This window comes from Drosophila nasuta, chromosome 3, assembly GCF_023558535.2.
Source record: "Drosophila nasuta strain 15112-1781.00 chromosome 3, ASM2355853v1, whole genome shotgun sequence".
NCBI lineage: Eukaryota > Metazoa > Arthropoda > Insecta > Diptera > Drosophilidae > Drosophila > Drosophila nasuta.
In genome coordinates this window covers 37,362,270-37,386,108 of record NC_083457.1, presented here as the reverse complement: position 1 = coordinate 37,386,108, position 23,839 = coordinate 37,362,270, and the positions used below count along the sequence as shown (strand labels likewise).

Genomic DNA, 23,839 nt, shown 5'->3' with positions numbered 1-23,839 from the left:
TTTGAATAATACTAATAATTGGGAAACATTTATTTAATTTATCTACGTATTGTAATTAACATAAGCTGGAATTTTTAAACTGATTTTAATCACTAATTTAACATGAACTGGTTTTGTTCCGCAGTTCATGTTCCGCTGTTGAACTGCAAACATACAGAGTTGCCATTACTGTAAATGCTAATAATTTTTGACATCTTTGTGGTAGTGGGCAAATTAAGTTCAGAACAGAATTTATGAAATGTATTTATTGATTTATTTTTATTGTGATTTGGATTCAGTTATTTAAATAAGTCGAGCTGCCCCTTAATAATATTTTTTGCTAGCAGTGGCAACACTGCGTGCTCTCCATTTTCGCGTTTCGCGTTTCGCTGCGTGCCCTGGAATAGAATAGAATCAGATTTGTGGAAAATAAAACACAACAAACGAAAATGGTAATGGATTTTGGATTTTGGAACAAGCGCCAAACACAAACAAAACAAAACAAACCAACAATTTGATTTATTTTCGCTTCTTGCAGAATCATCTCAAGTGGATGGGTCACTCGTCCACAATTATGGATATACAGCGTGTTCTGCTTAACCAGCAGAGCAACAATCAACAATGTGAAGTCCTTCTGGTAGCCAAAGATGGCATTAGTGTGCGCGCTCATCTCTTCGTGCTCAGCACCTGCAGTGATCTCATGCGCAATCTACTAGTTGACTTGCCTGTCGGTCAGGAGGCCACCGTCATTCTGCCTGACATACGCGGTGAGCTACTTGAGAGCATGCTGTCGTTTATCTACATGGGCGAGACGAGTTTGCCTTCAGCGCTGCTCACCGAATTCCTGGAGGCCATTAACCTACTGGGCATTAAATCTGCCATCAGCTTTGAAACGAATCCCACAGCAATAAGCACGGCAAGTGTCGTAAGTGGTGCAATGGCTGTGGAGGCTGCCAAGTCTATAAGTGGCTTACATATTGCCAATACCACACTCATGCAAGAAGAAGACGAGGAGGAGGAAGAGGTTGCCAATGTAGTGGTGGGCAAAATGGAAGTGAGCAACAATGTGCTGAATGATCCACAGCAGCAACAGCAGCAGAGTCAACAGCAGCATCAGCAGCAGGATGGCGCCAGATCGCTTGAGTTTCTCGATGTCTACAGTGACCAGCCGAAAATAACATATTCCATTGAGCACATGGGTGGCACATCGAGCGGCAATCAATACATTCTAACCGAGAATACGGGCACATTTACCATCACACAATCAGCATCGTCGGTGACTAAGTTGGCTGGAGCCACAACTGTTGTAGATGCTGTGACCGGCGATGAGTTGGCTGTTGATGATGCCGAGGCTGATGTTGATGATGGTGAGCACGATGAGAGTGAGTCGCATCTGATCGAAGAGCATTATGTGCCCTCGGCTGGTCCTTTGATCGAAATGACTGGGGATGCTGATGTAGAAATGACTGAGGATGCTATGCATGAGGAGGATGTGGGCGACGTGGAGGATGAGGAGGAAGATGAGGAATTAATGGATGTTAAGCCACGTAAATCGCAGTTGGACTTGAAACTGGTCAAGACCCGAGTGCAGCAACGTCCGCAGCCAGCTGCAAAGGCCTCCAAAAAGACAATGACCAAACAACATCAACAGTTTGCAGCACTTAAAAAGGAAATCAAGGACGATATCAACGATGCACTTGAACTGGCAGCAGTTGCGGTACTCCATGAGGGTCTTAGTCTGCAGAAGGCTGCGGATCGTTTCGACATATCGAAGACAGTGTTGTGGCGTCGTGTGCGCTCCAATCCCGCCTACATGCGTATTAAGAAAGAGAAGCCATCGCTATCAGAGGCATATGAACGTCTCAAGAATGGTGATTCACTAAAGAGTATCAGCCAAGATCTGCGGATTCCCATGTCCACGTTACATCGTCACAAGGTGAGACTTGCGGCCCAAGGTCGTCTGCCCGAGTTTGTGGCTTGTCGCAGACGTGACAGCACGCCAAAGGACGAGCTACGAGAAAAGTTGGCCAAAGCGGTGCATGCCTGCATCAATGGTGGCATGTCACAGAATCATGCGGCGAATCTCTTCGAAATACCCAAGAGTACACTCTGGCGTCACTTGCAACGCCGCGTCACAGAGGCTGAACGTAAGGTCAAGGAGGAGCAGGAGGAAGACGATGAGGAGGATATTTTAAGTTAAGATATTACTACGTAGATTTCATGTACACATTTATTACATAGTTCTCATCTTAAGCTAATTATATTCTATGCATATAGTAGCAGTGTTAATCCATCATTTAGTATTAAGTTTAATTATTTTTTAAAATAATGTTGACAAATTACAATTAGAATTTATGTTTTCTTTCCTATTTGACTGGGTTTTCAATGTTCCGAAAGACGAAGAATTTATTGTAAATAATACAATCCTGTTTAGGCTTGCCCCTAATACTTTAGCTATACTATTCAACCTTCTGATTAAAAATTTAAATAATTCAAGAGTCTTTTAATTCTGAAACCTCAAAACTGAATGTTGAAGTAAGACAACTTTCAGATGTATTAAAAACTTTATTCCTTAATAACAAGTAGCAGCATCAAAATTTAAATAATATTTTAAAACCAACGATTTGTCTTCACCGGTGATGTAGTAGCCCTGGTTGTCGTGTCTCACGCCGGTAGCTCTATCGATAGGCAAGCATAGTTATCGATACCACAATGACTGCCGGCTTGTTGAGCAGGTTCGAAAAAGTGCTTTATTTTTTTGTTTACATCGTTTACATTGTTATTGGATTATATAAAATCTATGTGTTACGTGATCGCATCGTGAGCTCCTCCCAATCCCAGTATCATTTCGTCAAAGGCTGGTCATTGTTGCAGCGCAGCAACAACGAGGTACGATTGCGAGATGCCAGCAACGATGAATTGGAGAATTTCGTTGATTTTATTGCCGTCTTTTGGCCATTCTACCTGTTGCATGCAATCGTGAGTTCCGTCTCCCGTTGGCGGTGGCCACATCCGCAACGACATGGCTACATTGCAGTCTGCAGCTTGGCACTGACTCTCAAACTGCACTGGTCCTCCCAGCTCATGTTTGCGGCGCTGCTGCTTAGCTATTTCCTAACAGCGCAGCGCCGCTCCAAGCGATTTACATGGTTGCTGTCGGCAATTTGGCTGGGTATCATCAATGTGGCCAAAAACAATCAATGGTGGCTGGATCAAGTGGGTTATGCAGAGTACGTGATGCTGATTGTGACGCTCTCCTGGAGTGTGTTGCGTGGATGCAGTTACTCGCTATCTAGACGTCGGCAGTCAGATGATATTGTTGATTACTTGAGCTATGCCATGTACTTTCCCTGCCTCACCTATGGACCGTTCATTAGCTATGAGCGCTTTAAGCGTGTGACAGCTGTTCCAGCTCAATCGTCTGCTCAGCAATGGAAGCGCTTTCTAGTGGCTCTGTTGCGCGTGGGCTTCTGGTGGCTTCTAATGCAATGTGCCCTACACTACCTCTACATACACTATTTGGCTCGCGATGTGCGCGTGGTGGCCATGATGGATTCGGTGTTCTGGCAACATGCAGCCGGCTACTTTATGGGACAGTTCTTCTTCCTGTATTACGTGGTCACCTATGGACTCGGCATTGCCTTTGCGGAACACGACGGTATCGCAGCACCGCAACGTCCACGTTGTATTGGCCGCATACACTTCTACTCGGACATGTGGAAGTATTTCGACGAGGGACTCTATGAGTTTCTCTTCCAGCACATTTATGCGGAACTGTGTGGACGAGATGCATCTATAGGCGCCAAGTTTGGGGCCACAGCTTTGACCTTTGGCTTTGTGTTCATTTGGCATGGCTGCTACACTTATGTGCTCATTTGGAGCATACTCAACTTTCTCTGTCTGGCGGCGGAGAAGTGTTTCAGAGCCTTCATCGCCATGCCCGCATATCAACGTTGGTCACTTGAGCACTTTGGCGAAGGTGGCGCCCAACGTGTGTATGCTTTGCTGGCTACACAGCTCTTTATACCGGCTGCGTTCTCCAATGTGTACTTCATTGGTGGTCAGGAGATTGGAGATGTGCTGATGCGCGGCGCCTATTTGAGTGGCGTTGGCAACTATGTGGCCTTGTGCTTCTGCAGCTACTGCTTCTTCCAGTGCTCTGAGATGTTGCTCAGTGGGACAAGCAAAAGGAGACTCAAACAATCTGACAGACTGTGAAGCTGCAGCTTAACTACTTGTATATACTTAACAATCAGGGACCGAAATTAATGATATTTTCATTATCTTTGAAGAAGAAATCCTAATCTTTGTAATTAATAATGATAAATTGAATGATTTTGATGTAAAACATTTTATTATACTAAGAATGTAATTTTCTAACCGGAAAAGACATTTCGGTGAACACTTAAACTATTCGGGTTTATTCGCATTAGTCATTAAATATTTTTGTATATTTAACTATACAGTATTGAAGTCAACGATTTATTAAATATGTTTAATAGCATAAAGTTTAATAATTTAATTACTACCGCCATCAGTCTCCTGCCAATCCAACCATCTAGTCTGGGTACACGTCGATTGAAAGTTCTCCAAGAACTCGTCCAGCATCTCGTCGCAGGTCTGCGTGTGCTGTGTATTGTACAAACCATCGGAGCAATGTGTCTGTGTCTGGATGTGCGACAAGCCGAGCTCCTCGAACAGTTCATCACAGGTCTGGGTGTGCATGTGTGCCGAGGTTTGCAGACCAAAAATTTGATCTTGCTCCGGGTAAGCACCATAATTTCCATTTGCTGCATTCGTGTTGTGCTCTTCCTCTTCCGGCTCCAGATCCAGTTCTGTCATAGTGCCTTGATGATGGCGATTATCGAGCGTTTGGGTTTGTATATTGCGCAGCTCCTCGAACAATTCATCACAGGTCTGGGTATGCATGTGTGCCGATGTCTGCAGACCAAAGATATGATCTTGCTCCGGGTAAGCACCATAATTTCCATTTGCTGCATTCGTGCTGTGCTCTTCCTCCTCCGGCTCCAGATCCAGTTCTGTCATAGTGCCCTGATGATGACGATTATCGAGTGTCTGGGTTTGTATATTGCGTAGCAGTGGCGCCAGCACCTCATTGTGCATATCGAGTGTGTCCAGGTCGACGTCGTCGGTTTGCGTTTCCATGTCGCGTAACAGACGCTCCACTTCCTCGTCCGTGAAACTGGGAATGGGCAGCTCGTTGGCGTTGTCAGGCGGCTCTACATGGGCATCTACATCTTCTAGCTGGACCACATGTTCGTCAGGAGCATTCACCGGCAGCTGTAGAACATAGGGAATCTCTATAGTGGGCAGGTAATAAAAGGATGATTGCAATAGTGGTGCAGCGGGTTGAATGATTTCCTCGCATTGCTCAGGCTTTATTGTAAATTTCGCTGCATCCTCTGCTTGCTTCTGTAATCTCTTCCATGCTTGCAGCGTGGGCAACGCAATTTTGGATGAGGAAACCTTTGAACTGGAGGATTCGTCGTTGTTTGGTGTCTCAAAGTGACTCTTGCGCCTCATATGGGTTTGCAGGCCCGCCTTGCTGCTATAGGTGAGTCCGCAGATGGGACATGGATAGGAGGAGCAGCACTGATGCTTCTCTAGATGACGCTCGAGCAGAAAAGTTTCATTGCATTCGTTGCATTTGAATTCCTTAAGCATGTGAATCTTTTGATAGTGTTGTCGTAGGAAACGTAAGTTCGCAAATCCTCGACTGCCTGGACGATCAGCGTTATAGATGCATTTCTCCGCTGGACAATGATAACTGGTTATCTCTGGGTGGTTGTTGTTTGTGGTGTTTAGTTTGTGTCGTCGTCGGAGATGCAGTTGATAGTGACTTTGGTTGCTGAAGACCTGATCGCTGCACAGTTCGCAGCGGTATTGGCGTTCTGGGAGCAGCGCGGCTACATCTGGAGTAAATTTGTTAGACATAGGCGCGACAAAAACATTTCATCAATTCCAAAACAAACAAACGTAAGTGACTAGTGTGGCCGCCGGTTTAAAGTTAAAATATACCATGTCGACATTCTTAAATATACTGTTTACTTTTATAAATATAGTGTTTACTTTAATGCTTAAAATGTTTAAAAGAGAAAAATCTTATTTTTCTAAAGATTTGTGCTTAATAAGAAATTAAATTTCACGGTCTCTAATAATCAATCAGAAGCGTGATGCTGTGCAGCCCTTTTTTAAATCTCAAATGAGATTGAAGGCATTGAAAATTATATTTTTTTTGTTTCTCAATTATTTTTGACTCAAAATAAAAGTGTTTTTAACGAGGCGTTCGGTTTGTTTCATTGAACAAAAATATGTGTTTTTACCAAAACTTAAAAAGCTGTTTTGCGCCAATTGTAACAAGCTTGCCAATTTTAGGTCATTTTTATTTAAAATGGCGTTGTGCCACAAATAATAGGCGGTAACACTATTAATCAGTTAGCGTGTCGTCGCCTTGTTGTGGTGCGAAAGTTTTTGCCCAGTTTTATATTTTGAAGGTAAAGAATAACTTGCATTTGCGTAATTAAAAAAAGTGTTAAATTAATTGTGAGCAAAGGCAAGGGATCTCTTTGTGAAGGGTGTGATTCCCAAACTACTACAACAAATTGCGTGTTTAATAATAATTAAAATGTATATACATATGTGCGCTCTTTAGTGTACGTATGTGTATGTGCGACTACATCCAATATACATACATACATATACATATATAATTACATACATGTATATATAAACATTGTTCATCTTAATGAATAATGATATGTAGATATGTACCTCTGTATGTATAGTATTATCATATCCATCAGCTGGATATAGAAACAAGTTATGTACTGCAAAGAAATTTCGCCAGAAAACATTTTTGAATCTATATAGCGAAATTAAAGTGAGCGCTGAATGTTAAACGTAAATATTTGCATATATATACACATGTGTGTCTATTGTACCAGTGTGTTGGCAGTATTTGATGGTAAATAATCGCTAAATCCACGAAAAGGTGAAAAGCCTTCCAAAATGTATGATAACGAGTGTTAAAAATTCCCCAAAGCCGTCTGCAACAACGGAATATAATTAAATATACTCTGTACATTTCAGTTGCGGAATGTCAACATACAGAGACCATTATATACATACATATAAATGTTTGTATATAAATACATATTGATACGTGTGTGTGTGTATTTATGTTAATTCATAACGTGCACTTGTCTCCGATTATAGCTTGACGTCATCTTCAAGGCAGTCGCATCAACATCTGTTTGATACAAACGCGTTCAACACCTTTGGATGGTTGTTGGCGCTATTTGGAATTGACATCAAAATAACGAGCAAAAATTTGCGAATAACATGCAAGGGCATAAAAAGTCCTTTTTAAATTAGTATTAGGTGTGGCAACACTTCCATCGGAGGATCAAGTGTAATATTGCAATTTTCTGAGGTGGGGCAACACTGACATAACAGATGAATTACCTATGAAATTACTCATTGATATACGAGTTAAGAAATCCCGCAACTAAAAGTATAATTTCATTAATAACAATGAACTGATTTATGTGTTTGTTTTTTCAAATAAACTATAATATTTTAACCTGGCAATGAATGGTCCACCTCTGCCTATTTTAGTTTTCGCTCAATGACGTCACAGTTGTGAAATGAGAGCAAAATCCCATTCTATTTATTGTTGTACTATGCTCAAAGCGCGTACGTTTTTATCGTGTTTGTATCTTCTGGTATCTGAGCATCACAAATTTTCGTTCACTGTCTGTGCTGTCTGAGGTCGCCATTTGTTGCTTTTTTATAATAATGATTTAATTAAGACACAACAGAATCAACAACAGCAGCTGCAACAACAATAAGTTCGAGTAACAAACACAAATTCAAAATCCAGCTCAATTTAACTCAATTTGTCGGCCGTTTTTGCACGGTGCCGCTAATTGTATTAACGTATTTTGCGAATCAAATCGGCTTTAGGGTTTAACATATAAATATATGTAGGATTATTTACTGATTGCGCTCTGATGACTGTTGCAATACTCTTAATATTGCCCACCGTTAAATACGCAATGTTGTAAATGGCAATCGCCATGTTCTATCTTAGACCAAAACCTGTTCTGCATTTTACAACACTTCCGCTTGCAGTTCCTGTTTGGGTGGCGAAAGCCGTTGGCGGATACCAGGGCTACAATCTTATTTGAGTTGTTTGCTGTCTTTATTAATTGCATTTAATGTAGCGCAAGTTGTTCTTGAATACTCGTGTTTGTATCTCAACAAACAAGCGCATAACTCGACTCTTTGACTAATTGATGTACGCCACAGACAATGTAAATACAAGTCCACTGACTGCGACGTCAATGTTTGCTTCAATTGCAATTGTCACATGATGCCGCCAAGTGTAGTGAAGAGCAAAGTCGTAACGAGACTGAAATGACCTTAATTGCAATAACAATATTGATGTGAATTTAATGGGCTGCAGGGCTCAGGATATTAAGTTCTTGTGGTTCGTATGTATGTACATACATACAGTGCGCATCGCGTAGAACTTAATGAATTTTGGCACACAAAGAGCGTGGCCTTGCTCTCTGTTGTTGTTTCTGATTCTGTTTCGGTATTCCGTATAGCGTGCAAATAAATAAAATCGAGCAGCTTTCTCTTTCACGATGAATCATCTACAATGAAGGGGAGCTATTTTTAAAATTTGTTTGGCTGCTACGTATTGAACACGAATTTTGTTTGGCAACTTTTAAGAGAATTTTATTTTATATCTGCAGCTCTTGACGCAACTGCATTTAAAGGACAATATGGACAAGTCTTCGGGCAGTGCGCCACCATTTACATACGTTCCACCGCCATCGGCACCACCATCTTATAATGAGGCTGTTGGAGGAGTAAAGCCTGTGGGATGGACCCACGTTATCACGCCAACTGCCGCTCCGACAACCGCAAACACAAATATATTGACGACCGTGGTTCCCATTGGCCGCTCACCGACACACATGATATGCCCTTCATGCCATGCGGAGATTGAAACATCGACACGCTCGGAACCGGGCATGATTGCCTATATATCGGGTTTTGTAATCGCATTGCTTGGGTAAGCATCTCGATTCGTTTCGAATTGATTCAACCACATTTGGTGGACACGTCGTCTTAACGAGAATCTTTGTTAATTACAGTTGCTGGATGGGTTGCTGCTTTATACCTTGTTGCATTGACGATTGCATGGACGTGCATCACACTTGCCCCAACTGCCGGGCGTATTTGGGACGTTATCGCCGATAAATAATTACACTGCTTCGCTTCGCACTTCTGCCACGTGCATCGGAACGCCACGCACACACTGTGAGAAAGATATTTACACACCTACAAATGCGAACGGAGAATGATGAATGGGAATAAAGAGTAGAATTAAATTTAAGTGGTTGTTTTACCCTTTTTTTTATTTAATTTTGTAGTAATTTCTCTTGAACTCCAGATACCCCAAAAAAACGAAAAGGGAATTCAAGCGCTTCCCTCTAATCTTACGCTAATCTTTTGCTTATATGTATGCTCAAGCTCTGTGCACGTTACTGGTAACACAATTATAATTTATTGGTTTACCATTAATAAGTTCTTTAAATTGTCAGAGATATGTGTTAAGTACTTAACAATATGTTCATATTCAAAAATGTTTGAAACGTGCCTCTAATTTATGGGCAATGTATAGTAAATAAATGCAAAATATTCCGTACCAAAAAGAAATAATTGGCAGCTGAACTAAACAATTAATTTCACTTAATATGTAAATAATTATCCAACTGGTCCGACGTATTAAATTCAGATTAATATTGTAAATCCCGAGAAAAAAACTGTCTTGAAATCTCACACATTGATCCCCGAATATTTGATAATAATAATTGTAATAAATATATTTATTTACCAACGACGGGAAATCGTAAGCACAATTTTGTAATTTTACGAAAAGATAGACAAAAAACAAATAAAAAGAAATATTTTTTAAATGCACCTGCAATGTCTTCAGCTAAAACGCATTATTGTATATGTATTGAGAGGATCCGTTATAACAATGTATGTCGTCTAATCTTTTGTAATAATAAAAAACGTAAAATAAAATGTAGAGCTTTTTACTCAAATGACCGACGACGGAAAGTGTTGGCGGAGAACTCAATTTAATAGCAACTGTTCAAAAAATAACATTTGATTGATGACAGCTTAATTCAACTGGAGGCACATGACCATGGTAATGTAGAAACTGTTAATTCCGTAACAATCTACTATGCAAATTCCATAAATGTATAGCAACTGAATACATTTCCAATTGCCGAAATAAATTGCAACAATTGACGCCTATAAATAAAAGACGGTTGTGTTCATGTTCTCTATTTATAAATTGTGTTCTTTGTATAATTGTAGTTCGTTAGTTTCGCATAACATACTCTTATTAACACGATCGCTCCCCACTTTCCATATCGGAGCTATCAATTTAATTCATTTATCATTATCATTTAACATTGTACGATACACCACGCACATACTACACTTATGTGTAAATAAACAATTAATACGTCACACACTGTTTTCTTTTATATTTTTGTCTGCTTCTGTTTCGGTTTCGGTTTCTATTTAAATTTCTTATGTCTGTTAACATTTCTCTTGTGGTGTATTTCTTTGTTTAAATCATTTCTCTTTGTAACACGATTAACATACTCGTACATATATCTATTTGTATATATCTCTATATATATATTTATTTTTATTTATTGCATGCGATTTTCCGTTGAATTTGTTATTTGTTAAACTCTGAAGAACGGAACACGCTCGTCGCTTGTCGGTGTAAAAACTTAAATATACGAAAACTAAATGCTAAAACTAACCATATACAAGTATGTATGTATGTCTGTGTGTGTGTGAGTGTGTATTGTATAAACAGTTTCCAGTTAATTATAGTGTAAGTAGTATTAGTTTATTCATTCATTTTTAATGCTTCTGAATTGTTAACATTGTTCACCACGTTTTCATTTTATTTTGTTTGTTTGTTTGTTTTTTGCCTTTGTATATATGCATATGTATTTGTATTTGTATCTGTATTTGTATTTTATTTATATTGTTTATCTCTCTGGGTTTTATAATCTGATTTATACATATATATATGTTTTTACTTTTATGAATGCGTAACGCCTTAAGGTAATATTTTAGTTGCCCATTTATTTTTGTTGATAGGTTGATTTGCTTTTCAAGTGTCCGCACTTTGTTTCGAATTTTGTTTTAAAAATCATTTAAAATTAACAGCGATTTGGCCATAATACTCGATAGCCTTTGTTTTTTTGTGTGTTAACTCTCTAATTAAAAGCTGAAGCTCAATGGTAAATATTGGCTATTTACAGTGGGGTACATAGTTGAAGTTGAAGCGTTTTGAATTGAGCTTAGACAATGGGAACACCGGCAGAATTGGATGTGGCTTTGGCATTTTTCACCAGGCAGGACTGTGAGTTGTTTCCCATGCTCGAGCCATCGAGGCTGTCCAGATCGAGTGCCGTGTCAATCATGGTGGTGTCATGCAGCATACGCAAACGATCCGCTGACTTGGCCTGCTCAGCGCCATCTCCCGCCATCTTTCGATGCTGATGATGATGACCGCCGACGCCCACAAAGGAAGCGCTCACCGGATCATCCAGATCGAGATCATCGCTGAGCAACGTTGATGACAGCACTGTCGTAGCCTGCAGCTGCTCGGATTGCTGTCGCTGCTGCTGTTGGGCACGCTCATCAATGATGTTTGAGTAGACATGCAGAGTGGCATCTGTGGGCGTTGAGCTTGCAACCTGCGGCACATTGCTGTACATGTTCTCCGTCTGGGAAACGGACTTGGCAAGCGGATGTTGGTCACCGTTGATGGCAGCTGCGAGTAGCGCAGCACCGGACGACGACTTGTGGTTGTCGGAGAGCGGTGAATTGACGACCGCTGCATCAAAGTCGACGTCAAAGAGATTGCTGTAACTGCCACTGCGGTTGCGGTTGCGCATCTCACGCGCCTTGCTCGAGGCAGCGATGGCGGCCACGGCAGCAACCACCTCGTTGCCGCCCACCACAACAACATCAGCATTGTCCAGCTCATCCTCACTGCCCGCTGCCGCCAGCTGATTCTCATAGGCCAAATCGCCGACACCGATGCCGCCTCCAGCTGAGGCGCCGTTGGACAACTGTCGCTGTTTGTGGTGCCGGAATTGACGGCTCTGTGTTGCTGTCTGCTGGCTGTACGACGGCATATCCATTTGGGCCAATGGAATTTCGTTGTCAACTAGCTGGGCTAAACTATTGGAATTACCTGTGAATGAGAAAGCGACAGGAGAGAAAGAGAGAGAGAGGGAGAAGCAGAGCACATAAGTGCACGATTAGTGAGCGAAACATTTATTGCATTTTCAATAAATTGCATACATAATTAATGTGAAACATTTAAAATGTTAAAAACTCTCATTACAACAAATTTGACAACTAATTAAAAATTCAATTCGTATTTCAATTTCGAGATACGAGTATTATTTTTGTTTTTTTTATTTTGCTGTGGGTGTTTGTGGGTATAGATAGATTTTGTGTGTCGTTGTTGTTGTGACTGTTTGGTGGCTTTTGTTTTTAGCTGCGGGATTTAACAACAAACTATGTATTTTGAAATACGCAACAAATTGTAAATGCTGAAAAAAAGGTGGCAAATTATAAATGAACAATAAAATGTAATTAAAATATACTTTGGCCGCACAAAACTCAAACACAACTCAACTGGAAACGAAATGTGCGAAAAATTATTGTTATTATTATTTTGACAGGCGGCGGCGTTTATCCTTTTTGATTTTTTTGGGGCTGGGGAATTCACATAACTAATTAACATAATTAAAAATACATAATCCAGCTTGATAAGCACTTAAATCAATAATTAGCCAATGCAAATAATAAAATAGATATTTATGTGATATGGTTTCATGTTTGGTATTGTTGTTTCTTCTATTTTTTTTTGGTCTCTAAAATGAATTACATTTTTTTTGTAAGCCTAATGAATGTGGTGTCAATTGGAACACATGCTTAAATAGTTTTCAATTTACTAATAGGTATTAAAATTTTAATTTGCCAATGCATAAATAAACTGATAGTAAAAAACATTGCCAAAAATGTAACATGATGTTTAAATATGTTTTGAGTGTTCGTATACTTGATATTTATATATAGATGGCTGAGTGGTTGTTGAATTGTTTTGTATTTAAGCAAATAATAAACTGTTTTGGATTTTTTACTAACATTTTTTTAGGAACTAAAGTTTAAGCAACAAAAGGTAGCTTGGAAATGATATCGAGATTGAATGTACAGGGGGAATTCTGATTTAAAGAATATTCCGCATCAAAATACTGTGGTAGTACTTGGAGTACAATCTCTGCTCATGAAATTAAGGTAAGCGTTAATTATTTTAATTTTATTTTACCATTACATTACGTGTACAACAACAAAAACGTTTAATGTTTATTACTTTATGTGTGTTTTTTTTACTTGAGGCAACTCACCCAATTGAGCCATATAACGCATTTTGTTAGGTTTTACTCTAGTTTTAAGCGGCCCACGAAAGCTTTCACTCAATTGCGTTAGTTTTTTTTGGTTTTGGTTTTTAGATAAATTACAAGACACAAATTTTTTATGGTATTTGGTTTTTTTTTTCGTTTGTTTGGGTTGTTCCATAGTCAAGTTAAATTGAAAGATATAGAAAAGAGTTTGGCATTAGTGTGTGCGCGAGTGTGTATGTGTGTGTGTGTGTGTAAAAGGAAGGTGTGTTTATTTGCTTGACTTTTCAATTCATGTGATATGAAATGATATCACGCAACTGGAACTCAAACAAGGCGGCGATTGACAGCGAACTAGAAAAAGCGCACAACTTTTACAAAATGGCGTCCAAATTCGACTGCCGCTGTGTGCACGTGTGTATGGGTGTGTGTGTGTGAGATAGTAGAATCGTTTCAGTGTGTACACACGAGATCATCACTTCAGTGTCAGTGTGTACATAATTGTATATCTCAATTCTCAGTGTGTACATATGATGCGTGTGTAGGAATTAACTCTAGTTATCTCTCTTAGTGTATACAATTCGTTACTTGATTTCCAATTTAATTCGTTAACATTTCAATATGCTTTATAGCGTACATTTATTGCCCAACATTTAGGTATAATTATTTATATGTATGTGTGTCTGTTTGTCTGTGTGTGAATGTGTAAGTGTCTTCAGTTTATTATTCAATACGTATGCATTCATTTCATAACTTTTCCATTGCTAAAAGGAACTCATTTATGTATATATAATATATAATCTTTATATATATATATCATTTTCATTAATATATATGTGTATATATATATTGTTTATGGTTAACATTGATAGCCTTTAAGACTGGGCACAAGCTAATGCTGTCAATGTGCCGTTTTACAGTAAGCCGACTTATTGTTCTAAATTAAGTAATTATCATTTCACTTAAAATCCAATGCGTTCTCTTCAGTATCGAGGATTAGCTCTATTTTTTTGTTTTTCGTTTTTTTTTTGTTAACATTTACAACTAGTTTATATATTTGTTTATGTATAAATATTTGTCTCTCAGTTTTAACATATTTATTTATGTATTTTCTTATTTTTTGACATATTTGCAGTCACTTGGCAATTTGATACCTAATAAATATCCAATATTTTTGTTTGCATTACAATGCCAATGCATCTGTTTAGTTAGTAAGACTAGACTTTGTTGTTTTGTTTTGGTTTCTTTTAAAATTACATATCTATTAAAATTGATATCAAATTCTTATTGAATTTATATTTTTCGATTCGTAAAAAGACGAAATGAAAGTACGTTAAACAAAATGTTTTTTTCTTTGACTTTTTCTCTGGTTTTGTTGTCGATAAATGGCAGTTGTTTGGCTATTCAATTTATTGTTTGCTAACTTCATAAATGTGTGTAACTGTCTGTCTGTCGCTGTGTGTTTACATTTTTTCTTCATTTTCATTTTTTTGAAACCTTAAAAATTAAATTTTCAACTAAATTGCACAAGTGACTGCGGGCAAAATCAAGGGCTAAATACTCGTTATTCAACACAAATTAAAAGTCTCAATTCATTACGAACCAAGCTCAACATGCAAAGGTCGTGGCAATGGATTTGCTCTCTTCTTAATACCCTTGCAGAGGATTTTGTCATTAGATTGGAGTCAAGTTGAAGAAATCGATGATAAACCTCTTTAGATAAACACACATATATAAGTATCAATATAGCTAAGCCAGTCTTGTGGCAACTTCCCTAGTTTTTATTGTTCATTTCAACTCATTGTAAAGTTGTATAGTAAGCAAATGTATAATAAATTAGAATGGATCGGATTGGCTTCCTTTATAGCATTCTATTATATACTTATAAAAAACTGCGTGCTTGACTGACTGATTGATTTCTCAAAGCTCAAATTGAAAGAGCTAGGAGGCTGAATTTTTAATTGAGGTTGTTTTCGAAATTTGATCGTGTTCAGCGGTTTTTTTTCTTAAATATTATTGATTTTGCAACGAAGTAAGTTTTTTTCCCAAATTTCATTTTGCAATAAGACTGGGAAATTCTAAACGTCTTATATGAGCGGTAAGAGTTAGAAGGCTGCAATTTTGAAGTAAGATTGTTTACGATTTAATCGTGATCCTCAATTCCTTTCGTAATTGTATAAAAACTCACTGTTTTTTGAACGGAGTAAGCTAATTTGTGGGCTTAGCTTTCTTATTTTTAATAATCCCCTGTCTGCAAGAGTATTTTATCTTCGACATGTCGAAGCTGTAATTTTCTGTTAGCTTTAGGTTTACTTTACTTTAGTGTGGATTTGGTTTTGGTTTTGGTCTATTCGCTATTGGAGGTGGCGGCGTCGGGATATGGACTTTCAACATTTATATATATTGTATGTATATAGACTTTGGGTTATACACAAGTGTTTGTGAGTGTGTGTGTGTAGGTGTTTCGATTAGTTGCTGCGACAACTGAAAAATACTTGGTCACACTGACGCTCCGCTCTCGTGTTGGCAGTAGGCGGTGCGACAGCGTGGTTCCTTCTGGCCTATGATTTAGGGTGCTAAATAAACGCAAAAGTTTGTATGAACCAAGTTTTTATAAAATTTACAAAGGGGAAGCTACACGTACTAGTTAGGAAGAGCGGGGCGGGGGGTATTTCAACAATTTTGGATCACAAATCATAAGGCAAACGCGACTCTTTCTGCTGCAACTACGCGTGCACAAATTCAAGAAATAATACAAATATAAAATGCACTACAATTAATTAATTAGCTAGCCTAATTATAAAAAAGCGCGACACACGGAAGCCAATTGTGAAGTTGTACAACTATTTTGTCTTGTTGTTATTTTTATACGTATATCATTATCAGACGAAATTTGCGAAATAAATTTCCATCGAGCAGCATTAGGAATCGAAGGCATTGCGCCAAGTTTCCGCCGGAGAATCGACATCGACATCGACGAATCGAGCGCCGTTTTATTGTTTAACAACCAATCAATGACTGAGACTACGCAACAGCCGATGATGTAAATGGTTTCGATGGCGATGCTGATGATGATCGAAATGATGATGGTGGTGGTGGTGGTGGTGCTGGTGGCAGTGTTGAAGACGAATGCTTGTTGCGGTTTGCGAGCTGCGTACTAGGACGAATCACTGCCCGCGGCATCCTCGATAATCGAATTGAGATCGATGTTGAAAGAGTACTCATAGAGATTGGAGTACCGATCGCGCTCCTTCCACGGCGACCGATGATTCATATAAAGATTTCGTTTACTAACACGAAAGATCTGGCTGTCCTTGATCGACTGATCGTCGTCGCAGGGTTCGCCGCCACCGCCAAAATCACACTCTCGAATAGTCAACCGGTTCGTCGGTGACTTCAGCTCAAACATCACCTCCTGATGCTTGTACCGCGTGCGCATGGGCAACGGATGATAGCCGGCAATGTTGACCTTCTGTGAGTCCACCGATTGCGTCGACTGCCGACGCATGCCACGCGCCGACTTGGGGAATGGATAGTTACGCATCAGATTCGAGTCGGTGCTGCGTTGCGGGGAATAGTATTTGAAGTCCGTCGGTGCCGGTGGCTGTGGGGCCGACGTCTGTATGGTCGTCACGGTGCTCTGGCTGCCCGAGATCGCTGCGCTGCCCTGCAACTGCAACGTCGAGGGGCGACGCGGTGCTAGCGCCGGCGGCGCTGTGGCCATTGAGGCCGATGTGGGCGCCGTTGTCGCCGACGATGAGGAGCCACCACCGACTCCGCTCACTCCGCCACCTGCAGCGGCGGCGAGTTGGGCGGCAGCTGCCGCCGCTGCTGCCGAGACGCTGCCAATGGCCGTGGTCTGCTGCGAGTGCACATGATGATGCAGAAGCGGCAGCGGCGAGTTGCGTGGGTCGTACGACGGCGTCAGTGGCAAATGCAGCGAGCGCTTCAGGTTCAGCCGATACGACGATGTTGCCGGCGAACGTTGCAGCGATGGCGGCGTTGCCATGCCACTGGCTAGCGCCTCTTGTTGCAGATGCAACTGCAGCTCGGCGGCCATCAGTTGTTGCTTGTGATGCGGTTGCAGTTGCACTTGTTGCGATTGTTGTTGATGGTGTTGTTGTGTTGGGTGTTTGAGTTGTTTGTGTTTGTTGGCTTTGAACTGTTGCTGTGCACTGGCTGGCAACAGTGTTTGCAGCGAGCAGCGCTGATGCTGCTGCCGGCGCGACTTGGACTTACCGTTCTGGAGCGTATCATAGCTGGGTGGTCGGTCGAAGCCGTTCCCGTGACCATGCCCATGGCCATGTCCGTGGCCATTGGCTGCTCCGGTTGTTGCAGCGGCCACACCGTTGCTCTCCAATGTCGAGGAGGAGGGATTCGACTGATTACGTTCAGTGTATATATATTTTTGTATATATATATATATTTATAGAGATGAATTTGATGTGAATTTGTTGCGTGGTGGTTGTTTTTGATTGTTGTTGTTCGTGTGGTGAGTTTTAACAAGTTTGTTACCAAAACAGAAGAATATTTGACCAAAAACCAAAAAAAGAAGAAGGTAGAAAGAACAGAGCGTCAAAAATCAGGTGCATTATATACTTAAAGTTCATTGTACGATAGATAGTTAGATAGTTTAGATAGAGAGAGAGAGAGATTTACAGAGTTCAATTTGTATTTTTTTGGTTTTTGTTGAAAGCAAGCAAATTGTGCCGAGACATTTAGATTTCATTGATTTGGTTGATTATGGATTATGGAGCTTGAGTGAGAGAGAGAGAGAAGGTGCTCGGATATATTACGCTGTCAGCGTTGTAATCGCTTACCTCATCGTAGAAGCGCGGCTTCAGCTCGCCACCGACGCCAGCGCCCCCAATGTTAACGCCACCGCCCGCTCCACTGATGCCACCAATGACGCCCATGCCACCGCCCAGCATCGGCTGTGCTGTGGTCACCATTTGCGAGGCGCTGATGACATCGCTCAGTGCATGCCGCGGGCTGGAATGATGCATCTGCTGTATGTACTCGTCCGTGGCAATGCCGCGTCTGCATCCGAACAAAATTGTGTTACTTATTGTGGTCGCTCAGTCGTTTACAGTTGCTGCCATCTCAGCTTACCTGTCGATCAGCGAGGGCGTCATGGGACCGCACAATATGTGGCAACAGTTCAGGCAAATGTTGCCTCGGGAATAGGGATTCTGGGTGCGTGGCCCGCCCTTCGACGAGAACGATCCTTTGAGCTGTAAATGTAAATGTGCAGTGGTTAAAGGGCGCAACGAATGCGAAGTGAGCTACGGCAAGCCGCAGGCTGAATACACTGGCAACACAAATAAAGTCTTTATATTTTAAAGGATGCTTCCTATAGCATATAGTCACTATTTAAGGCTGATAATAAAACATTTACTTACTATAATAAAAACACAAAGTTGTTGCCAGTTTTAACAAGTTGGCTGCCAGACTTAAGAATTAATCGACATTAATACACACGGACGGACAGACAGCAGACCAAATTTGAAATTTAAAAGCTTTACTCACATCCTCATTCGTTGTCTGGTCGCTGGTCGTCAGGTATGTATGGAATCCAGCCAACCCGATCACCGACCAGATCGAAAAGAAACAAATGAACACAACAATCACAGTAAATGGCGCCTTCTTTATTACTTCGAAGACCTCCTGTTCGGTTTTCATCACTGCAATAAATGATAATACGACGATAATTGATAATTTGATCATCAACCAAATATTGAAAGTGTACTCACATAAAACTAAATGCGTCACAGAGCACGAGAATATAAATACGGCTAAAAATGCCAGTGAGACTAGAAACAAATAAAAGAACCGATAATTTCGCTTGCCCACGCAATTTCCCACCTGCAACGAGAAATGAAACGATACATTTATTACATTCTTGTTTTTTTTCTTTTCATTTTGTGTTGGCGACAGAAAATTTCAATGAAAAGGTTGTTCCGAAAATCTGCATAATGCTCATTACGTATACACAATAAGGTTAATTGCCCTTTCATGGCCTGCTGTGGACCAGGCAACGTCCTAATGGGCCATGCCATATAATTGGCGCCCCAAAATGAAATTACGCGCCGTGCAGCACAACCAACCAACGACGGCAACTACAACAAAATGCCTCAATTTTAGTCCACGATGCGAGCGCGCTTTAAGCGAACTGAGCGCCAGTGGGTGGCAGCAGGCAGGCGAAAGAGGGGCGACCTTCAGGCTGACAGCAGTTTCCAGCAGCTCATAATTAAGCCGACGCGGCGGGTCGCTCTCTCCCCTGCGCTCTCTACGCGAAATGCTTTCGCCAAGCTATGCCAAATGAAAAATTCAAAACCCACTCTTTAGTCGGGCAAAGGGACAGACGCGAATTGCGGGGGAGTGGCGTCTACTAAAGTGGTGACAACAAGTAAAAATGCTCGTACTGCGCTTTGATTCGAAGCTGACCGACTGGGAAATACTCTGTGTATGACAAGTTGCATAGTTTCCATAAATATTTGTTAGTTTACGTCTTGACTTAAGCCTACGAAAGTTAATTAACATTTCTAACATTCTCTTAAAGTTTATTAAACATTTGAAATATTTCACAGTACTTAATTTGATTGCTCAGTTAGCATTTCATTGTCGACTACATCAACTGGCATTTTTCTTTATTAACATTTAAAACTTTATTTAGTTTTTTTTTCGAGTTATTTTTGCGTATTATTTGAATTTTACTCTGAAGTGCATTTTATTCACTTTGAAGTGCAATGAATGCAAAGGACTTCACTCATCATGGCAAATATGCGCTTGAATATTTGATAAGAGCTTGTATTTCAACTTTATTTTTACATGGGTTGACGTGTGACATACCTCGCAAAATACAACTAAATAGTTATGGAAAGAGATTTGGGTATGTGAAACAGAGATAAAAATATGTTTAGTCATTCTTATCGTACATATATAATAAAATACGTATGCGTTGATATATTTATGTTGCGTGCCATAAAATACGTATACGTGATTTATTTTTGTTCACTATAATAAACTACGTATACGTCATATTTTCGTAGTCATTTGAGTAATAAACGTATACGTAATATTTGCAAATCAAATACAATATACGATTTTTTCATATTGTAACAGATTGGAGAGCTGTTCTTATTATATTTGTTGATAAAGTAAGTTTAAAAATAATTACGTGGTTGGGTTTGGCAAAATAATACAATATTTAACCACAATTTCCGATAAAAAACAACTATAAATATTCTATGATTATTTTTTAGTCAAGTAGGAATTAATTGCCATTATCATTCTGTTTGCGCAGCTAGCTTCCGGTTAAAAAAATATAAATACGCTGCAGTAAGAGCAAAAACTATGTGAAAAGGCAATTAAAAAAGATCCACTTGACTGCTGAAGTCTCTTTCAGTTAACTAATTTATGAAATAAAATAATCATTTTCTGACTGGTTATTTATTAGCTTAATAATTTATAATCCTTAATAATAAATAATCCAAATTGATATCTCGTAAAGATATCATGATATCGATAGTGTGTGAGTAGGCTGCCTGCAAAAGCTCGTTGCACTTGATGCCACTAAGGTCTGTGCATACCCTACATACAAGCACACACATACACATATACACTCTCATAATGCAATGAGTGTGTGGCTACTTAAGTGTGCGTTTGTGTGTGCATGCTTTCGTTGCACTGGCTTGTTTTGCTTGGTCCGCAACTTGCCACATCTTGTTGCATCTTTTAGAAGCTTGCGGGGCAAGCACAGCTTGAGCTAAGTAAACACTCGGAGCAGCTGCACTAGTTAATACCCTATAATTTATTACTTTCATACTAACACTGATTTATTTCACTTGTGGCAAAGCATAGCTTCAAGTGCTTACTGCCCGCCTAGCGCCCTTTAATTGCTAAAGGGTATAATGAAAAAAACTAAAATTGGGTAGTTGTCGACGGGGTGCGTGGTTGAATGTGAATGCGAATCTGCTGGGTGGGTTTTTGTTTGTCTCTGTGGCCGTGTAGCCTTTTTGCTTGCCATCCCGAAACGCGTCGCAGTGTGCAGCAACAGCAGCAGCAGCAGCGGCAGCATCGTGCTCGGAAATTATTTTTGCTAAAAAATTAGCAACCTCAGCGGTTGCTGCAGAAATTGGGTTAAAGTCACCGACAGCAACAACAGCGCTAGCGAGCGCCATGGCCGGAGGGCGAAAGTTGTTTTTTGCTGTGGCCCACATTTGCGGCTCTGGCAGCTCAATGTCAGGGCACAAGCAAGAGCGAGAGAGAGAGAGAGAGAGGCAAATGTAATGCTAAAACAATGTTAGAAAGAGAGATAGAAAGGTATTACTTACCCAGGGACAGTGGTGATCAAAGCGATCCACGCAATTGTCGCAGAGGCTGCAGTGTGAGGCGCGCGGTGGTCGAAAGATTTTGCAGGTGAAGCAATACTTCAGCTTGACCGTTTGCCCCTTGACAAGGACCTCCTTGGTGCGCGGTGGCGGTCGGTATGTGGGGCTGTTCAGTGAGTTTGGCACTTCTGCAGTCATGTACAGGGTACAAAACGGAACCGGATGTGCGGCGTTGGCGCCGGAAATGCAGCATCAGCAATGGCAACACAGCAACGGGCAACAGCAACAGCAACGACAGCCGCACCGACAAAGTCGTTGTTGACATGCAAGTAAAGGGAAAGAGCAAAAGTTTTCTCATTTTAAATATTTTCCAACAGCAGCAGCAGCAACAGCAACAACAACTGCGGCGGCAGCAACTCATTAGGGTAAAGGCAACGCAGCGTTCGCCTTTGATGATTTCCATACAGCTTTCTATGTCAGGCCATGCTCATTACTTTTTATGTGCGCCCACAACACACACACAGACACAGACACTCGCCAACTTAATGAAGTGAAAACAAATACATATATAACATATATATATATATATATAAATGTACTTTATACATATACAGATATATTCATTTATTTATCAGCGTCTGTGTTTGTATGCCATTCAACAGGCAAACGACCTTGCGCACTTTCCACTCTAAAGAGTGGACACGCTGCATGTCGACTCACCAATTTGCTTTTCAATATAGGCAGCCTCATCATTGGAGGCACGCGGTATGACGCCGGGATCCGTGAAGGTTGTGCGCAGCAAGGAGCTCATCGTGAAGAAGTACAGCACGGCTCCAACGATGGGAATCACCGGATTAATGCGCGTCGCCAAAAATGGGCAGCTGCAAAATGAACGAAATAATGAAACTTAAAGTACACAAATAACCGGCATACGGCGGGCAATATATTGGGGTCAGGCATAATATCAAGATGTAATATACAACAAAGTTATCAAGTTGGTATATAAATAACTTCGTGTCAAATATTTCCCGAATTTAAGGTCATCAAAATTATCATTGACTTTGGAGAACATTAATTAATATAATTGAATTATGTTTCTTAGAACTCTAAGCAAATTACTTTGTATTTTTTATATATATGTTATTCATTATGTTATATACAGTTCGAATGAAAGTTTTTAATAATTTACTATGAATCAGAAAATTTAAAAATGTTTTTATTATTTCTGTAAGTTAATTGCAAATGGTGTTGAAAAGAAAACCTAATAAGCAAATACTTTTTTTATGACTAGTCGTGTTTAAAGAGAGCATTACAAACTTTACAAATTCCTAGTTTGACACATTCCTTTATTATATGAATAAACAAAAACAATTATTCATTTGGTTAACCACTGGCACTTGTTGAATTTTGCATATATTTTAGTAATGCAATTATTTTCGATTAAAATTTGAAATTTACATTTATTGTGTAACCACAAAAATGCAAAATTGGTCACAAAGCTGCTCTACATTAATAATATTTTAATAATAAATGCGACAGTTTTCTGTTGTTGCACTTTTATGAGTGTTATTCAGCAGTACAATAAATTATGTTGTCATTGGCCCTCAAGGCTGAAAAAGTTTCTTAAAATTCCTATAAATCTAAGTATTAGATATTATTATTATTATTATACAAAATAACATACAATAAAATGCATGTACAAATTAATCTAATTTATTTAATGATTATTAACGAGGCATTTATAAATTTACAGGAAAGGTTTGAACAATTGGTAATGAAAGTCTCAAATGAATAAATTTGGAATTAAGTTAACTTCTCTTCCTAACTCACTTAATTATTTTATTTTATCACATTTTAAATTGTAATGGATGAACTTCATTTGAACATTATTTGCCTTAAGGAGTAAATTTTCGTCACGTACTTCACTTCACTTTGGCATGGCAAAAGCAATTTCGTTGAAGAGTGGCAAATGGA

The 23,839-nt window shown here is 39.8% G+C and overlaps 5 protein-coding genes across 9 annotated transcripts in view; 3 read left to right on the top strand and 2 right to left on the bottom strand.

Moving 5' to 3' along the window:
* The first annotated feature begins 188 nt into the window (after positions 1–188).
* LOC132793317 (modifier of mdg4) lies at positions 189–2,402 on the top strand. Its single transcript, XM_060803128.1, has 2 exons — positions 189–431; positions 518–2,402. The coding sequence occupies exons 1-2, from the start codon at positions 429–431 to the stop codon at positions 2,177–2,179; spliced, it is 1,665 nt and encodes a 554-aa protein (XP_060659111.1). The 5' UTR covers positions 189–428; the 3' UTR covers positions 2,180–2,402.
* Positions 2,403–2,669: 267 nt separating this feature from the next.
* Positions 2,670–4,268, top strand: LOC132793361 (protein-cysteine N-palmitoyltransferase Rasp). Its single transcript, XM_060803250.1, has one exon. It carries the CDS (start codon positions 2,692–2,694, stop codon positions 4,195–4,197), a length of 1,506 nt encoding a protein of 501 aa, XP_060659233.1. The 5' UTR covers positions 2,670–2,691; the 3' UTR covers positions 4,198–4,268.
* A 219-nt stretch (positions 4,269–4,487) lies between these two features.
* On the bottom strand, positions 4,488–6,031 carry LOC132793362 (zinc finger and BTB domain-containing protein 24). Its single transcript, XM_060803251.1, has one exon. The coding sequence runs from the start codon at positions 5,932–5,934 to the stop codon at positions 4,498–4,500; it is 1,437 nt and encodes a 478-aa protein (XP_060659234.1). The 5' UTR covers positions 5,935–6,031; the 3' UTR covers positions 4,488–4,497.
* Positions 6,032–8,757: 2,726 nt separating this feature from the next.
* LOC132793360 (palmitoyltransferase app) overlaps positions 8,758–23,839 on the bottom strand; it is a 68,271-nt gene continuing 53,189 nt past the window's right edge. For 3 of the 5 annotated variants that reach the window (XM_060803245.1, XM_060803244.1, XM_060803246.1), the window contains 8 exons: positions 22,586–22,746; positions 21,869–22,053; positions 19,286–19,397; positions 19,062–19,216; positions 18,645–18,766; positions 18,353–18,572; positions 13,539–17,913; positions 12,225–12,316 (listed from right to left, as the gene is read on the bottom strand). In XM_060803245.1, coding sequence (XP_060659228.1) covers positions 16,690–17,913; positions 18,353–18,572; positions 18,645–18,766; positions 19,062–19,216; positions 19,286–19,397; positions 21,869–22,053; positions 22,586–22,746 — 2,179 coding nt within the window. In that variant the 3' untranslated portion in view covers positions 12,225–12,316; positions 13,539–16,689. Of the gene's footprint in view, positions 12,317–13,538; positions 17,914–18,352; positions 18,573–18,644; positions 18,767–19,061; positions 19,217–19,285; positions 19,398–21,868; positions 22,054–22,585; positions 22,747–23,839 lie in introns of all 5 variants that reach the window. The other 2 variants (XM_060803247.1, XM_060803249.1) reach the window with 2 other exon arrangements.
* LOC132793363 (LITAF domain-containing protein) lies at positions 8,793–9,929 on the top strand. Its single transcript, XM_060803253.1, has 2 exons — positions 8,793–9,085; positions 9,168–9,929. Exons 1-2 carry the CDS (start codon positions 8,793–8,795, stop codon positions 9,271–9,273), a joined length of 399 nt encoding a protein of 132 aa, XP_060659236.1. The 3' UTR covers positions 9,274–9,929.

Bases quoted from the DNA above. Each gene is read 5' to 3' on its own strand.
- LOC132793361 (XM_060803250.1), top strand. From the start codon at position 2,692: ATGACTGCCGGCTTGTTGAGCAGGTTCGAAAAAGTGCTTTATTTTTTT.
- LOC132793363 (XM_060803253.1), top strand. From the start codon at position 8,793: ATGGACAAGTCTTCGGGCAGTGCGCCACCATTTACATACGTTCCACCG. The intron at 9,086-9,167 runs GTAAGCATCTCG...TGTTAATTACAG, and splicing joins TTTGTAATCGCATTGCTTGG to TTGCTGGATGGGTTGCTGCT.
- LOC132793362 (XM_060803251.1), bottom strand. From the start codon at position 5,934: ATGTCTAACAAATTTACTCCAGATGTAGCCGCGCTGCTCCCAGAACGC.